General features: G+C 31.4%; 1 protein-coding gene and 1 pseudogene across 1 annotated transcript; both read left to right on the forward strand.

The window, feature by feature from the left end:
• Window positions 1–822: 822 nt before the first annotated feature.
• LOC120078640 (methyltransferase N6AMT1) lies at window positions 823–4,240 on the forward strand. Its single transcript, XM_039032933.1, has 3 exons — window positions 823–1,172; window positions 2,121–2,913; window positions 4,100–4,240. Exon 2 carries the CDS (start codon window positions 2,130–2,132, stop codon window positions 2,898–2,900), a length of 771 nt encoding a protein of 256 aa, XP_038888861.1. The 5' UTR covers window positions 823–1,172; window positions 2,121–2,129; the 3' UTR covers window positions 2,901–2,913; window positions 4,100–4,240.
• An 8,699-nt stretch (window positions 4,241–12,939) lies between these two features.
• Window positions 12,940–13,670, forward strand: LOC120078521 (annotated as a pseudogene).
• The last annotated feature ends 5,756 nt before the right edge of the window (window positions 13,671–19,426 follow it).

Here is a 19,426-nt window from a genome sequence, read left to right on the forward strand (position 1 = left end):
AAAATCTACAGCAATGCAACACAATTCAATATAAAAAACTCATTTTGATCATTTTTTCTACTATAAAATAAAAGAATAAAAATATAATAGTGAACTCAAACCTGAAATCACAAGGCGATAGGCTTAGGCAGTTAGATGACGTTAATGATCGACAAAAGGAGAAAAAAAATATGACCACCAACGACGAACTGATGAGAAGACAAATCGTCTCAGTCCAAGAATGAGAAACAAAAATGAACCCACATGAACATGGACTGAGGTACGCTGGTTAAACGCTGGTAAAATACTTGAGAAAGTGCCAACGAGAAGTCTTTTTTCTAAGAAGCCAACCAAAGAAAGATGAAAATAAGAAAATTAAAGATGAAGTATCTTTGGGTTTCTTCTGCAAGACGACGCTCACAATGTTTTAGGAAAAAAACAAAAAAAGAGCCAAAGAAATGTCGATGTAACAGACTTTAGTTTAGATAAAATATTAAGAAGCTCTAGGCATGGACTTGGTTATTATAATACTAAGTTATTATAGTTGAGTTATAATGGTTTGTGTTTGGATATAAATTATTTTAGTTTGAATTATAATCATATGTGTTTGAGCTGTAAATTATTTTAGTTTAGGAAGGATAACAAAAAATTAAAAAAGAATAAATTTAAAATAGTAAAAACGATAGCAAATATTAGTAATTGAGAGTTTGAAATAGTATTTATTAGAGTGGTTATTATAGTCTTAGGATTTATCTATTATAAAATGAATAAAAATCTAACCCAATAAATACTTGCCACGTGGGCTGTCCCATCAGCACCTAAGTTAACTTAACCTAACCCGTTCCTTTTCCTATCTCTCTCCACAGCCCCAAAAATTCTCTTTCCCCATTCTCTTTCTTCCCATCTCCACCAGTTCGCCGCCGGCACCCTTTTTGCCGCAGCCGCAGCCGCCGGGTGGCCCAACCACACGTCGGTGCCATTATATGTGTCTCTTTATCGCAACTGCACTGCCACGCCGCCCCTCATTTACCTCCGCCACATGATTCGCTGCATTCTTCTGCCGGCCCAACTCTCAATCTTCCTCAATCTTCTGCAACTTTCTGTCGTCCGCCATTAATCACTTTCTTCAGCCTTCCAGTTGGTTTCCCCATTTTCTCGTAGGAGTTTTCTCGACCCTCCGTTCTCCTTTCCTGGTATTGTATCCGTTTCTTTTACTTTCTTTTGATTTCAATTGCTTTCTTTCCATTCTGATTGATTTTGGGTTTAATCGCTTAATTCCACTAATTTGTTTCGTAACGAAACGTGTTTGTGCACAATTATGTGGCTGTCGCTTTTTACTCATGTCGGAATCCGAATCGAGTTGTTTGATTTGCTTGATGGTTTCGAAGAAAATTGAATTGAGGGGTCTTTTATGGTGATTTGTTCTCGTTAATTTTGCTTCCGTTTTACTTCTTGACTTGTTTTACCTGTCTCTTTTCTCATGTTCTTATAAAAATGAGAAATCGGGGTCCCATTGTTGATGGAAGTGAAGGTTCTGATCCCGCCTTGTAGGAACATATTATTATACCGTGAACGAATTGCTTGGAGATTGTCTGGGAACCATCTGAGGAAAGAACTACTGAGAGTTGTGCACTCAGAAGTTGTGGTTGGGTTTTTTAAGAAAAAAAATTCAATGGTTCTTATATAAAAGATTGTTTCATCCCGCCACCACCAACCGCTTCCTATTAATCAGTGGAGTCCCTTCTGATATTGATTCCCATCCCCCATCCTTCTCCATGTTAGAACGTTGTTCATTCATTTATTATTGCACCTGGTTGCCTCTCCCCTTCAGGTGATCAAGAGACTTTGTCTTCTTGAGGTGTGCATTGCGCTTTGAAAATACTGGACATAGAGAGGGTTTTTTCTTTCTTTCTTCTTCATTATTATTATCTTTTAATCTTGCTTTGTGTTTCCTTCGCACATTTCACTCTTAGATACTTTCCTTGTTATAGAGAGAGTGCACTCAGCTATCTCCCTTGCTTGGATTTGGGTTTGACTTGCTGCGGTGTTTTCTTTTGGTTACAATTGTTTCTTATAATACACACACACATACGTATATGTAGAAAATCACTCATCTCTTATTATTCATATTTTCATGACAGGTCCGGCACATGTCCTCTTTCAGAATTGCACAAATTCACCTAGTGAGTTCTCATCGTGAGGTTTATGAACCGTGTGATGATTCGTTTGCTTTAGTTGATGCACTTTTAGCTGACCGAGTGAAATTGTTAAATCATCATCCAACATTGTGCTTGGAAGTTGGCTGTGGTAGTGGCTATGTTATAACATCTCTTGCTCTTATTCTGGGAAAGGAAGCTTCTGGAACCCATTATATTGCTACAGATATCAATCCGCATGCAATCAGAGTCACCCAGGAGACTCTAGAAGCACATGGGGTTCATGCAGAGTTGGTATCCACTGACATTGCATCTGGTTTGGAGCAGCGACTGGCTGGATCAGTTGATGTGTTGGTTGTGAATCCACCCTACGTTCCAACGCCAGAGGATGAAGTGGGTCGGGATGGAATTGCCTCTGCTTGGGCGGGAGGGGAAAATGGCCGAAGTGTCATCGATAGGATATTGCCAGTTGCAGATGTTCTTTTGTCTGAAAAGGGCTGGCTGTACATGGTTACTCTTACAGCGAATAATCCCTCTCAGATATGCCTTCAAATGAGAGAAAAGGGCTATGCTAGTAGAATCATTGTGCAGAGATCAACTGAAGAAGAGAGTCTTCATGTGATAAAGTTTTGGAAGGATGCTGATCTTCAAGTTGATGGAAAAGATTCAACACATAAAACAGGCCCTGGAAGGGTTGTGGAGTCTCTAATTTCACAACTTCCTCGTCTCTCTTTTTGGAGAAACAACAGCAACACTAACAGATGAATGAGTTATCAGAGTACGTTTCAAGACTTACTTGTCTCATCTTGTGATCCATTGTTTTTATTTTAATTTTCTGCGCTCTTGTGCTTTCCCTTTTACACTCGACCAAGTAGCTGTCACTGAAGGTTTCATTTTAGTGAAAGCAATAAGTTTTCATCCCTTAGTTTGCCGTCTTTCTTGTCCCATTATTGATGTCGTCTTTCTTATCCCATTATTGATGTCGTCTTTCTTATCCCATTATTGATGTCGTCTTTCTTATCCCATTATTGATGTTTCTCCTCACTGCCCGTTTACGCTAACTAGTGAAGCATCAAGTTCAATGGTGTTAACCTAATTATCTTGTCTAGGTTAGCTCATTCTTCCTTGTTTTAATTTCTTTCATATTATCTAACCATGCACGGAGACTTCGAAAGAAAAATTGCTTATATGTAGGCTTCATTTGATAACAATTTCATTTTTTGTTTTGTTTTTTTTTTTTTGCATTTTTTTGAAAATTTAAAAATTAAGTTTATAAATATACTACTTTGACCAATGAATTTCTCTGTTTTGTTATTCACTTTTTACTTATGTATTAAAAAACCAAGTCAAATTTTGATAGTTAAAAAAAATAGTTTTTAAAAAACTTTTTTGTTTTCAGAATTCGACAAAGAATTTAAATGGTGTTCTATATAAAGATGAAAACCATAGTAAGAAAATTAGTTAGAGACGAGCATAATTTTCAGAATCTAAAAGCAAGAAGTCAAATGGATATCAAATGGGGGTTGTAGTGATTCAATTTCAACCTCTAATCATCATGGGCTGAACTAGCGGTCAATAAGGGTCATAGGTTTAACAAAGAACTCATCTACTTAGGATTTAACTTATGAGTTTTCTTGACACTTAAATGTTGTAGTACAGATTCTCCCATGAGATTAGTTGAGGTGTATGCAAGCGGGTCTGCACAGACACTCCTTACCCCAAGAAAAAGAAAAAAAAAGTGATCTTTTAATTCCACACATTTGCAGCCTAAACTTTCACAGCCTTTTGTTACCTGCATGCAAGGGCCTTATATACCAATTGACCTCCAAAGTTTTGAAGTTAAAGCCAGTAGACGCATGCATACTTTTGCTTTGTGTATAATATTAGTTTTAACGTGGTAGATTGAAACTTCTATGGCGTATAGATTAATTTGATTAGCCTTCTTGGTTGTGCCTCTCTTGCAGGACGTGAGACTCATCTGCTCATCCTCCATTGTTACAAACAACAAGTCTAACCTTCCAACTTTGTGCATTCCACATGTGCATAGTGTTCGTTTATGAAGCACAGATATATATACGATTATACGATACAGATACGATCGGATACGACGATTTGTTAATTTCTTAAAAACTAAGATACAGATACGTCTAAGAATACGTCATTATATATATAATATAATAGTATATTATATATATAATATATTATTTCTAAAAAAAATGTTAAAGATATATTTTTTTTTCTTAAAAAAATCTAGGATATAAATTTAGTATACAAGTTAATAACAATAGCACAAAATAGAATACATATACTGAAATATAATAAAAAAAAGTAACATCTAAGATGTTGAAATACAATAGTTAATAAAATGCAATAGAAAAGTGATTCATATTACAAAGAAGAAGAAGATTAGAGGGAGAAATATGATGATAAATGAAGAACTTCTTAATTAAATTGTTGAAGATATTCAAATGATATATATTTTGATGGATTTTGTGGGGATTCAAATGTGAAGATGAATATTAGATGATTCTAGGGTTTGATCTTTTATTAATTTTTTTCTTTTTAGTTTTGGATTCGAGTAGTGAGCTTTTTAAATAGGTTGCCTAGTTTTAGATTGGGAAAGATTAGATGAGTTGTTTGTCTTTTTCTTTTAAAAAATGTATGCATATACGTCAAATTGTGTGTTAGATACGTATATGGAAAGTATCTAGAAATATCGGTGAAGTGTTTGTGTTTCATAAGTTTTCGTTTTTGTAAATGCAAATTCCTTTATTTTGATCCTATAATTGCTTAGAGATTTGTCATATAGTCAATACCATCATTATCACCTGCTGAGCTTAAAACTTTAAGCTCTTAGATCTTAGGAATCATGGTTTCATTGCCAAGGATCTATGAATTGGGCTGCTGCTGTTACATATTAACAATTTGTCTGAATGTTTTTGATATGTCATTTGTGACAATCTCAGCTCATACTAGTTCTCATCTGATCATTCAGTTTTGTCACCATTTTTTTTTTCTTTTCATTCTATTTCTGTCTCTTAGTCCATTGAAGGTTCAATTTCATTTGGTCAAGTTTGTTTCTTTCTTTGCGAGCATCAGTAGCTTAATCCTTTGCTCACAACAAGTTAAGATTGATTTTGAAATAGTTAAAATCATTTTTACCATTTTAAAAGTCATTTGTCATTTTCAAAATGATTCCTTTAACGATTGAAAATCAATTTGAACGATGTTTAAGTTGCAGTTAAGGGTGTAAAATTAAATTAAAGTTTTTTTTTTTTTTTTTTTTTTGTTTAATCATGTTCATTGCTTAAAGTAGTTTTTTTTAAAGAAAAATGTCTATTAGTTTTTGGTATTTCATTTTGTCTAACTCTATTAAATTGTCGACGCGGCTCAACTGTCATAATAAATTTGTGTTATTAACTTTGAGGTTAGATGTCTGAGTTATCTTATATATTGTAAAAAAAAAAAAACTTAATTAAATTAAATGCGTCAATACGTGCTTGACTTTTTGTGGGTTAGGAAAAGAATTCTTAGAAAAATCGAACCCTTGCAAGTTAACTTTGAAAAAAAGGTATTAAATCTGCACATATTTTTCTCGTAATTTCCAATTGCACTTTCCAAATATTAGAAAGTTCTAAAAAACTAGTTGTGATCGGGGCCCAAATGCAAGGGAGTTGATTCATGAGGCATCTATAGCTTTACAATATGATACTTCAAGCGAGGACATAGCCTGTGTTTGTCACGCACATCCCACAAGCCAATTCATATAAGATGCGGATTTCAACGTGTGTTCTTTCATATTTTCTTCTTAATCTATAATTTCAATTTTATCGAATGGAGCTTTGAAATGACTTTTGCTAGTCGTTTATTTTCCTTGTCACTCTCTTCAGTGAAGGTTTGAAGTTTTTCAAATACAGAATTGCTATTTTCCACCTTCCATTTGGCTCTACTTACAATAATATGTTATGCTTTTTATACTTGAGTGCCAAATAAAAATGAAATCGGAATATGTTAGAACAGTTGAATCGTCGAAGTTTGGTCGATTTATGGAAATATTAATATCGATGTAAATCTTGAAGAATTTTATGAAAATTGTTATATTTAGTTGATGAAACTTTGACTGTAACTTAATTAGACTATGATTTACCGTTTTTAATCATCATTTCTTTAAGTAAGACAACAGTTTTGGATTGCTGTAGAAAAAGATAAAAGTGAATAAAAGTAAATCATAATTGTTCTTTTGTGTTTGGTAAAATAGATTGGGATTAAATCTATTAAAATCACTTTTAAAAATAAAATATTTGTAATGCACAGTAGAATAAGAGAAAAAAATCTAAAAATATATTACATTTTTAAAATATTTGCAAATATGGATGAGTTGAATAGTCAATCTTTGATTTTTTTTTTTTTTTAATTTTCAATTTCGCCCTCCCTTGTTTTATTTTGTTGTACAACTTTTTTTAGCCTTTTTATTTTATTTCTCTTATTTGATTTTTGCTTCTTCCCTCCCTATTTTAATTTTTTCATTTGATTTTCTTTCTTAATTTTTGCTTCTTCTCTTTTTTTTTTTTTTTAATTTTTTTTATTCTTTCATTTATCCAATTTTTGCTTCTTTCTTTTATTTTTTTATTTTCTTTCATTTCCTTCTTTTTTTTTCTTTTCTTTTCTTTCTTCAGTTTTTTATTATTCTTTTTTTTATTTTCTTTCTTCAGCTCTTACTTATTCCTTTTTTTTAATTTTTATTTTCTTCTATTTCTCCGATTTTTGCTTCTTCCCTTATATTTTTTATTATTTTATTTTCTTATCTTTCTCCGATTTTTTACTTCTTCTCTTTCTCTTTCTTTTTCCTTTTTAGTTTTTCTTTCATTTTTCCAGTTTTTGTTTCCTTTTTTCTATTTAATTTTCTTTTTTTTTTCTTCAGTTTTTTTCTTCTCTCTCTTATTTTTAAAATTTTTCTTTCCTTTATTTGAATTTTTTCTTCTTCCCATTTTTTTCACAAGAATTATGAGGCTGAGTTCCATACGCATGACTTGAAAGTATTCAATTCATAAGTGACTTAACACCAACAACCCAATCATCAAGTTTGATTATTATAATAAATAATAAATATAAATAACAAATGAAAGTCTATCAGTGATAGCCACTAATATTTTCTATCATTGATAGCTTAATCTTTGATTATATTTTCGTAGTTAATAGCCACTTGTAGAAATCTATCATTGATAGTCAGCTTAGTGAATTTAATTAATAAAGTTGAATATCGAACTAAAATATAAGTGTAATGCCTAGAGTTATCACTAATAGAATGTTTATTAGTGATAGAAGCTATCATCGAAAAAAAAGAGACTTATACATGTTTGGAAAGGACAAGAAAGGGGCAAAAAGGTGTTCAGTGGTTATGATTGATAGAAGCTACTACTAATAGCATGTTTACCAATGATAGGAGCTAATACTAATAGCATGTTATCGATGATGAAGTTATCTGATAACAGTTATCGGTGATAGAAGCTACCATTGATAGCACGTTATCAGTGATAGAGAATATCACTGCTCTATCACTGATAGCATGAATTTAGTGAAGATCGTTGATAGCATCTTATTAATGATGTTATCAAGTGAAAAGAAGCTATCACTGATAACCACAATATGAGTGATGTTAGTGATATCGGTGATAAAACTTTAAGTGATATCTATATCGAGTTTCTTTTAAAGGTGATAACCAGTTATTAGAAATTTGTCATTAATAGCCTTAAGTTTTAATATTTCAAGGTTGATTCTAATTGATGAAAGTCTATCAGTGATAATGACTAATAGCTGCTATCAGTGATAAAAGATTATTAGTGATAACTACTATGGTAATCAAAGTTTGTTGGTTTTTCTTTCAAAGTTGATCACTATTTATAAATCTATCATTGATAGCCAACTGATAGCCTTAAGTAGTAATATTTCAACGTTGATTCCAATTGATGAAAGTGAATCAATGATAGCTAATAATAATTGATAGCAAATTAAAAGTTAATATTTTCAAGATTGTATTAATTTTTCTAAAATTGAAAGCTATTGCTGATTGCAACTATCATCGATAGCAATTGATAGAAGCTATCAACGATAGCAGCTGATAGAACCTATCAGTGGTCATCACTGATAGCTGCTATCAGTGATAGCTTTTAATTTGAGAAAACCGGGAAGAAGCGAAAAAAATGGTGGCTAGGTATGAGTTTTTTAGTCTTTTACTATTTTTTGATCTATATATGCAATTATTTTATCCTTGTACTACATATTCTATTATTTTGGGCTTAATTCTATGCAACTAGCCCTTAAAAATATGTTCATTTCACGTCTATTTTAAAATCATTTTTCCTACTAGCTTTTGAATTCTTCTAAAGTCAGGAACGGTCTTAAACTAATTTTCAATTTTGAGTTTTATTGTTTAAAATTAAGATTTATTTCATAAATTTATTTCTTTTTCACCTAATCAAATCTTATCTTCTGTTTTTTTTAATAAAATTATTTCTCTTAATATTTAAAAATGAATTTAGAGTAAATAAAATACATCTTTCTAAACAATTATTTAAACTTATATATTATGAAAAAATAAAAGTTTTAGTAATAGACATATTTTAACCATTCTAACTCAAACTAGATTATTTCCCATTTGGTAAAATTTGATTTTTGGTCTTTGTTTTTTAAAGTTAAGTATATTTCATCAACATTTTTTTACAATGATTTGTATATTTCTTTAATACAATGGTTGAATTCTTAGCCAAATTTCAAAAACAAAAACAGTCTTTTGAAAACTACTTCTTCTTTTTTTTTTTGTTTTGTTTTGTTTTTTTTTTAATTCTCAAAAGTTGGTTTGGGTTTTTTAACCATTAGTGAAAAGTAGATAACAAAAGAAATTTAGAAGTGAAAGTAGTATCCATAAACTTAGTTTTTAAAAATAAAAACAAATAACAAAATGATTACTAAACGAGGCCTTAGGTTTAATTACTACTTTTGTCATTGTATTTGTTCATTTTGGTCTCTCTACTTTCAAAATATTAATTTTGGTCCTATACTTTTAATTTTGGTTCATTTTGATCTCTATTTTTTAAAAAAATGTTTATTTTAGTCATTGTGCTTTCAACTTTGGTTCATTTTGGTCATTGATCTTTTAAAAACTGACAATTTTTATCCTTTAAAAGTAAAAATGAAGGGACCAATATGACAACTTTTTAAGAGTGAAAAGACCAAAATGAATTAAAGTTAAAAGTACAAGGACTGAAATGAATATTTCTAAAGTATATGAACCAAAATGAACCAAAGTTAAAAGTGTAGGACCAAAATGAATAATATGAAAGTATAAGAACCAAAATGAACCAAAACCAAAAGTATAGAGACTAAAGTAGTATTTAAACCTAGTATTTATTTACTAGACACTAATACCTACTTTTTCAAGTTTCAAGCTTAAATTTACCAAACACTAATTTACTTCATTTCACAGCTGATATTCTAAAAGTACAGTTGTCAGCAATTATTTTAAAAACTACAACAATCCCAAACGAATGCTTAGGTAATATTTATTATTTCGTAATCAAAACAGGTGTAATCATAATGAGTTTCCATTGATGTATCAAATCATAATGAACCTTAATTACAAACGCAATTATATTTTTTTTATCACGTTTACTTAGACATTTTGCAAACGTAATCAGATTACGATTGAGACAACTTACTTTGTAAAGATAATATTACTAAACTACCATCTAGGTTTAAAAAATTTTACGCCAATCAATGATCAAACCGATTTGAGACCAAAACAAGGGTTTTCTCGATCATGAATGAATGATCTAAAAATGAAATCGATGAAAGTAATTAGAACCATAAAATTGAAAAGCTTGAACCGAACTAACATAGCTAATTTATACAAAAACCAAAATTTTCTCCAAATTTCATCGAAATGGGTAAAAATGAAATTCTCCTTATCAAAATCTCGAAATTTCCGACCATGAGCATAACCAAGTCGAGTAGGGAAAAAAAAAAAACAAAATTACCACTGAAAAGTCTTCATAGGTTCAATGAGATTGACGAGATTTTGATGAGTTGGTCCATCTATTCCTCTGTGATTTCATCTTTGAACTTCTCTATCAAAATGTGCATCACCATGCCTTCCCCCATCACTTTGATAAAAAGAAAAAAAAAAGCAATAGTTTGGAAGGCTTGAAACTGTACGGTGAAATGAAGGCAATTTCTCTTTTTATACAAATACAATGTGTCAAACTAACATAATGGCAAGTGTGAGGATACCTTCTCGAAGATCCGAGTCGAGAAAATTTACTGTACTACGATAGTATGCACAATTTTCTATATCATTGTAAGTTATTGTGTGACACACTTTTAAAAATAAAGTGAGATCTACTGACATTAATGTTAGGTCGATAAATTTTTACGAAGACAAATTTTTATAGTATAAATAGCGAGAGAGTATAGTATTCTCGTAGTACTAGAAAAATTTCCTTGAAAAGCTCGGTGAATTTCTTTGGTCAAGGACTCGTCTTTAAACCATTTCCATCTGGTCACATAAGCCACTCCCATCTTGTCTAGCTCATTCTCATCCGTTTTTGCCCAAATCATCTAATTTTGGTTAAACACACTAAATACAATTAAATACAACTCTGCTTCTATCGAACCCTTTTTAATACAATTATTTAAATTAGAATCTAATTTTTGAACTTGTCAGGAAGCACCTATCTAAATACAATTCTATTTCCTTTCAACTCCTTGTTATTGAATTTTGTTTTTAAATTTCCTATCAACCAAGCTCTAAATTTTTGCACATAAACTATTCTTTTTACATTCGTCACCCTATCATCGTGGCCGTTGATTACCTTTCTCATATCCTACACTTGGATTTGTTTTAAAATTTTGTATCGTCTTCCTAGCTCTTTAACATCACATAACATCTTAGATTTAGACCTTGATTATAATGGATTAGATTTATTTTCATTATAGATAGTAGATTGGAGCATTTTTAAACTTTTTTTTTCTTGTAAGACTAAGAGTATTAATGCAACTTTTTAAAGTTTAGGAATATTTGAATCTGAGTACTAATAGTTTGTGTTCATATATTGATAATAAGAGTATTTTTGAAAATTCAAAAGTATTTTTGAAATAGAACATCGAGTTTTAAACTAATCACAATGATATTTTTGAACTATTTTTAGAAGTTAAAAGGGTATTTTTGCTATAAAGTAGAAAGCTTAGGGGTCGAAACTGCATAAAATTATGTTTATAAACAGATAATGGTGTGCAGACTTTTGCATGGAGAAAGCCACGCCTTGGATTCTTATAATATGTTTATAAAATATAAAGAGGCTGTGATTTGCAAAACAAGCTTATATTAAATTAGTAAAGAAAAAGATACCTTTTTACAAGCCTATTCAACATTCTCTCTAAAATTCCTTTCCTATCTCTGTCTTCTTCGCGTTTCATTTTTTTTTTGTTATTCTTATTTTTTCCCTTTTTAATTTTATTTATTTTATTTTTGTTCTTTTTAGTAAGTAAAATCTAAATAAAACTTGCATACTTTATTATTTGACAAATGACATATATATAGTCAATGGATACAACCAAATAACAAACTATAACAAACTCAACAAAATAACTCCTAAAACTCCCCCTCAAGATGGAGGAGATATATCTATGATTCAGATCTTGGACATTCAGGAACGTAAGAAAGGAACAATAACTGCTTTAGTGAACACAATAACTAGTTGCAAATGAGATTTGATCGGCATCAATCTGATAACATTTTGAACAACGTCCTGGATAAAATGACAGTCTAGTTTGGTATGTTTTGTTCGATTCATGAAATATTGGATTAGTTGCTATATGGATAGCACATCATTATCACAAAAAATCAATGAAGGAGAAGGAACATCAACATATAACTCTTTTAATAACTGTCCAAGCCATAGAAGCTCAATTGTTATTGCTGCAAAAGCTCTATATTCGGCCTTTGCGGAAGACCAAGACACAATGAGCCACTTTTTAGCTTTCCAACTTACTAAATTATCTCCAAGAAATATACAAAAACTAGTGATGGATTTTCTAGCATCGGGACATGACCCTCAATTTGCATTTGAAAATGCTCGAAGGGAGAAGTTAGATGAAGCTTGAAGAAAAATTCGTTGCCCTAGTGAATTCTTGAGAAAGCATAACAAGGAAAGAGTAGCATCATAATGAGGTTGTCGACGCTTTGAGACAAATTAATTGAGTTTGTGTACTGCAAAGGTGATATATAAAGGAATAGAATTCCTTTGCGGAAGCGTGTGAATGTTGTTCATTTGGTTTCCAATTTGTAAACATAAAATACGGAGAAGAACATAAATGTACAAGATAAACAATTCTATCTAAGAATACTTCTAAGAAGGAGAAGTGATCAATATGAAGCTTACCCTTGAAGACTTTCTTTTGGATGTTTCCTTTCCAAGTCACGAACAACCTCGAACATGATCTCCCTTGTACGAGACATTCCATTGACAACACTGATCACGAACAATCGACACCACCAAGAAGACTTCCTTGCTATTCTCCGGCAAGGAAGAAAGATTGTGGGATCCTTTGTTTTGGGAGATGGAAGGGAATGTATAGAGAAACATAAGAGAAAATGTTGAGAGTCCTATGTGTTTCTTCTCTGTAACATTTTACAAAAAACAAAAAATACTTAACCACTCATTTGAGAGTTTCCCGTGAGATTGGTGAATGAGGGAGATGTATACATATATATGTATATGTATATGTATATATATATATATATAGAACTATGTGGTATGGTTCAACAACTACTTCGATTGAATTATTTGGGCCCAATCTTTATCAATGGGTCAGGGATACTTCCAGCAAGAAATATATCGAAGAATTAGTGCCAGGTTAGCCGAAAATCAAAGTTTATCAGAAGCTTGGTCTAAAATTCTTGAAAAATTAGCTTTTTATGATTATATGGGGAATAATCCCGCAAAAGGTGGATTAAATCAGAGCGAATTCCATGGACAACAAGGATGGAATAGCTATTGGATGGTGAGGACACCCTAATTTAGAGATAAAGAAGGGCGCAAACTTTTTGTACATTGTATGCCAACCTTTTTTGAAATATTTCCAGTTGTTTTGGTAGACAGAGACGAAATTGTTAGAGCCAATGTTCCTTTTCAAAGAGAAGAATCGAAGTATAATGCTGAACAGGTTAGTGTAACTGTTGAGTGAGTTATAGTGGTCCTGCTACTGTGAAAAAAATATGCTAGAGGTGTTCAATTGGGTGAAATATTTGAATTAGATCGTGCTACTTTGAAATCCGATCGGGTTTTTCGTAGTAGTCCAAAGGGTTGGTTTACTTTTGGGTATCCTTTGTTTGCTTTGCTCTTCTTCTTCGAACACATTTGGCATGATGCTAGAACTTTGTTCAGAGATGTCTTTGCTGGGATTGACCCAGATTTGGACGCTCAAGTAGAATTTGGGGCATTCCAAAAACTTGGAGATCCAACTACAAAAAGAGTCTAGTTTGATACAAGATTGCTTTGTTCCTTTTTTCCTTTTTTTTTTTTGATTTGACATAGATAGGATAACAAATAAATCTTGATTCGAATTGTTGACTTTTCATTTCTTTGACTCTTGTCATGGTCTTTTTTTATTCGTAAAAAGATCCCAACTAAACAGGTATGGAAGCATTGGTTTATATATTCCTCTTAGTCTCCATTCTAGGAATAATTTTTTTTCACTATCTTTTTTTGCGAACCGCCTAAAGTTTCAACTAAAAAGGCGAAATGATTTCTCATTATCTCAATTGAAGTAATGGGCCTCACAAAATGACTCATTATTTGAACTAGTCCCCGTGTTCCTCAAATGGATCTCTTAGTTGCTAAAAAATGGGGTGCTATCGGGTCGGGTAAATTCAATAATAGAGGTCTGTTGGCATTCCAGCATCCCTTCTCCTTTCAGGGCCTACCCGAAAGAGAACCCAGTGTTTCTTGATATAAGATCCATATATATAGATATCATCATCTGCATCCAGAAAGCCATATACTTTGGAAGAAGCTTGTACAGTTTATGAAGAGATTTTGATTGATCAAAGAGAAATGAGACAACTAAATTTCACTAAAATAATTTCATTAGCACTTGAAGTATTATAAGATGAGACTATGAGATAAGGTTGACAACGGGGCCAGGGCGGGGTGGGGGGATTCCCCATCCCCGTCCTCGCGAGGGTTATTTCCCTATCCTCGTTGGGGGAAATGGGTCCTCGCGGAGACCCATTCCTGTTGTTTTTTTTTTTTTTTTAAAAAAAAAATGTATATTAATTATTTATAATTATATAAATATTTATAAATAATATATTTTTAGGGTATATATATAATTATATTTTATATATACCTGATTTGACTGAGGATGGGGTCAAACAGAATTCTAATCGGGTCTCTGGTCGGGGACGAGGCGGGAATAGGGAGGGTATTCCCGCCCTGATCAGGTGGGGACCCGACTCGTGAGATTTTTACCAACTTTATCGTGAGATAGTTATAGTATTTGAATGAAATTAAGTAGTAGATTTTGTATCACGTATATATCTTTTTAAATTCATAACCATTTAATAAAAAAGACTGTCGATTAGATCAATATATATATTAAATCTCATTTAATATAATATGATTAAATTAATAACATTAATTAACCATTAATTAATCTATAATTAAATATCATATATTTAATTTCATTTAATCAAATGACATCATTTCACATGACCTATAATTTTAATATGAATTTTATTCATATTAATTTTAACTACAGTATTTATAAGAATCACATTCATATGATTAATGTTTGAATTTTATTCAAATGTATCACTCTCATATATTATATAGTGTTAATTATAAATCATATTTATAACTAACTATATATTATAATATATCAATATACTTTTTATCAATTTGAATCTCATTCAAATATTTATCTTTCCTATTAATTATAAAACATATAACTAACTGTAATGTATCAATATACATTATATTTATTTCCTTATATATAGTATTAATTATAAATTACATTCAAATTAACTATGTATTATAACGTATCAATATATAGTATACTTTATAATAATCACATTAATATAAAATTTTCCTAAAATAATTTGAAAAATTCAAAATTTTTCAAAACTATTTATTTCTTGTTTTATCCTTAATGAGCTAGCAAAGAGATCTAATGAACCTGCAGATTAGAAACTTTAATAGTACAATATTAATTAATTAAACTCTTAATTAATCAATATTCATTAACTATCGATCACTTCATTAAAGACTAACAACTGCACTCTTCGTACTATAGATATATTTCTTTGTCCATGAATATAACCAATCAATTGTAAGTTGACCCTTCACAAATTGCTCGTAATTACAGCTAGGTCAAATTACCATTTTACCTTTGTAGTTACATTTAACTCCTCAAGTACCACTGATCCCTCTAATGAACAATTAGTTATAGTCTAGCTATAAGCTAAACCCCTTTCTAGAAAGTGAGAGGATGACGTGCCTCATTGTTCAAGACCCAGAATCAGTCCTTAAGAAAACAATTCATCTACTTTCCCTTAAGACGAGAAGGAGTGAATTCCATCTTGTGTAGCTGTGTTCCCAACTCCCCACTCAGACAAATTCCCAAAATGGTAAGCATATTGAGTTGGCGAATTTGGTCATTCTCACCCATACAAATAAAAGGATTACCCTCATAGGTAGGAGTTCACAACTCATTCAGGATTAAAGTCAAGTTACATATGATCATCCTAGTGAAATGTAATTCTTTTCAAGTAACGGCGTTATAAAGAAAGACTAATCATTTGGCGGTCCGGTCTTATACAAACTCTTTGTATAGGATACCTCCACTAACATGTCTCCACATGAACGATTAGGATCAAATAATTTGTAACCCTTTACAACTATTGTACAATTACAAAGTGAGTTACCAGAATAAGGTACCCAACCTTATCCATATACCATATACCATTTATGTTATTACTTAAACTGTTGGGGTTGATGCCTTAAATCTCGTAGAGTTCTATAGTTTGTAATTGTATTGTACAAACATTTTATTTATCTAATAAAATATGTGATTTTTTTTTTTTTTTACATTTAGTAGCATTAACCCACAAACCAATAAACGAACATCCAAGGTTATTTTGTAGCTTAAACATGTATGTAGAGACATACATGTAGATCATATTTAAGTGGTAACCTAAATGGTCTGTAGTAGATGGATAAGGTTGGATACCTTATCTTGGTTATACTGCGAGTACTGCCCGCTTTGTAGATGTTACAATTGTTGTAAAGTACTACAAGTGATCTGATCCTGATCATTCATGTAGAGACATGTGAGTGGAGGTATTCTATACAAAGAAGTTTGTATAAGATCAGACCATGAAATGACTAGTCTTATTATATAACACCGTTCATAATAGAGACTTACATTTCATCAGGATGACCATAAGTAACATAACCTAAATCCAGAGTGAATTATGAACTCCTGCCTATGAAGGCAGTCATTTGATTTTTGTGGGTGAGGGTGGCCAAATCGCAGACTCCATATGCCTACCATTTTAGGGATTCGTCTAATTGAGGAGTTGGGAACACAGTTACACAAGAAAGAATTCACTCATTCCCTAATATCGGGGTAAGTAGATAAATTGCTCCCTTAAGGGTTGATTCCGGGGCTTAAACAATGTGGCGCCACAGTCTCTCCTGGCTCGAGAGGAGTTTGGTCATAGTTGGACTATGACTTGTTGTTTATTAGAGGGATCAGTGGTACCTAAGGAGTTAGATGTAACTACAGGGGCAAAACGGTAATTTTGACCCAAGTGTACTTACGAGCAAATTTGTGAAGGGTCATCGTACTGTTCATTGGTTATATCCAATGGACAAAGAAATATATTTATAGTGCAAAAAGTGTAGTTGTCGATCTTTAGTGGAGTGTCAGACAGTTAACGGATGGTGAATAATTTAATTAAATGAGTTTAATTAATTATTCACGTACTGTTGGAGCTTCAAGCTATAGGTCCATGAGGTCCCCTCTCTAGCTTAATGGGAATTAATGAGAATCAATTTTTGGATTAATTTGAATTGTCCAGATTAATTGAGGGAATTAATTATATGTGATATAACTAATATAATCTAATTATATATGATATAATTACTATAATGTATTTGATATATTATAATATAAAGTTTATTTGAGAGGAAATAAATATTTGAATATGATTCAAATATTAATTATATGAATTTGATTCATATAATTAAATTTAATATAAATGAGATTTATATTAAATACCATTGGTGAGAGAATTGAAACTATAAGTTATATTGTATTTGATATAATATAGAAACTATATGTTATGTGTTATATTTGATATAAAATATAGTTTAATATATATTATATGATAAGGTAGTTATCATATAAATATATATTAAATGATTTATTAAAATAAATAAATAAATTTAATTAATTAATTTTTTTAAAATCATTTTTTGGGAGGGAGTTGTAACTCCCTCCACTCTTTTCTCTTGAGACGCGTGAGTGTGGAATAAATGTTCTTCATCTTCTTGTTTTTCACGTAGAAAAACACATGAGATCAAGACATAGATATAGAAAAATTCTGAGAAAATCCCCTATCCTTCTCCTCTTTTCTCTCTAAAATCTCCCTTTTCCAAAATAGTTAGAGCCTGTACACCCATGAAAATTAAAAATATATTGTAGTTTTAAATTTTTTTTTTTAGAAAAATTTTGTACTTTTGAAACTATTTAGAAAAATATTGTTGTTTTTTTTAATAGGTCGAGGGTTCAAACTTTGAATTTTAATAGGTCTAGGTCGAATTTTGAACCCTCAACCTTTAGATTTTTTTTTCTTTTTAATAATTTAGACATTTGACCTTTTTTTTTTAATTTTCTATTTTATAAAAACAATTTCTAAAAATATTTTATTATTTTATTTAAACTCTAAAAAGAATAAATTAAAAAAAATAATATCTCATAAAAATAAAAAAAAGTGTAAATTAAAATATCTCATTTATATAAAAATAATTACAAAAGTCAATGTGTCCCACAAGGCGGACGTCGTCGATTTCGAGCTGGTTGTCGTCGTTGCCTTCGAACTTGAGGTTGCTCGGGTTCTTCTTGATGTTGCTCTGGTACCTCTGCAGGCGCTTCATAATATAAATATTCATTATGCTCTCCACGACCCCGACCATGTCCATGCACGTATGAAGACGAAAAACAAACCTCTGAGTCACAATGTCCTGAACCAAATGCTGGCATCATCATCATCAGATTAACATAATCAGTTTGACTCTGCGTCTGCATCACAGGAGACAACTCTTCCACATTATAGGCAATCTCATCAAACTCATCCTCTTCCCGAACAGGTCCTCTACGTTTAGGAGCTGGTGGAGAAACAATAGGTATATCGTACATATAATGTATCTCATCCATATAGCTTTGGTTGTCACTACATATAGCAAGAACCTGGTTTGGATCATTCGTAACATCACAGAGTCTACTGTTGTTCGATCTCTGTGAATTATAAAACAATTAGATAATATTTAAAATAAATTTAAATTAAAAATAATTAGATAATATTCATTCATTTACCAAATGACCCACAGCTGCTCCCGGACGAGTGACGTAGCACCTTGTAATATTATTATACCAATGAATATATTCTTGAGTGACATCCCTGTCAAACTATCCAATAGAAACCCTCACTGCAATAAACCTTGCACGATAGTGCTATCGCACTACCAAATGTGCAACTTTTTCGGACCAATCTCCAGTCCTTAAGTCAATATCATGCAGTAGGGGTTTAGTATTACAAGGCGATGGGACATCCTACTAAAAACCGAATTGTCTCATCACCTTGTCAGGAAGATGCCACTCACCAATGTGAAAACATATGAGAGGACTCATCGTCCGCCATATGTTTTGACCATTCGTACAAAAATTGGGCAAAGTATGCATAATAATTTTGTACGGCTCCCAAATAACCTGAAACAAAAAATATTATATTGGAGAATATTAAAGACAAATACAATAAAAATGTGTATAAAATAATCAATTAGGTTCAGTGTAATGTACTTAATCAGGTTGAAACAGATCAAATATGTATCTGTACTAGCTGACTACATGTGTGGCTGTCCTAGTCACACAAAATTTGTCTCTCCACCTAAATTTTTAAATTGATGATTTAGAATTTAAATTAACTAGATCAGTGATATAAAAATTAAATT

This window comes from Benincasa hispida, chromosome 5, assembly GCF_009727055.1.
Source record: "Benincasa hispida cultivar B227 chromosome 5, ASM972705v1, whole genome shotgun sequence".
NCBI classification, from domain to species: domain Eukaryota; kingdom Viridiplantae; phylum Streptophyta; class Magnoliopsida; order Cucurbitales; family Cucurbitaceae; genus Benincasa; species Benincasa hispida.

What these genes read in the sequence shown, in the direction of transcription:
- LOC120078640 (XM_039032933.1), top strand. Translation starts at nt 2,130, where the DNA reads ATGTCCTCTTTCAGAATTGCACAAATTCACCTAGTGAGTTCTCATCGT.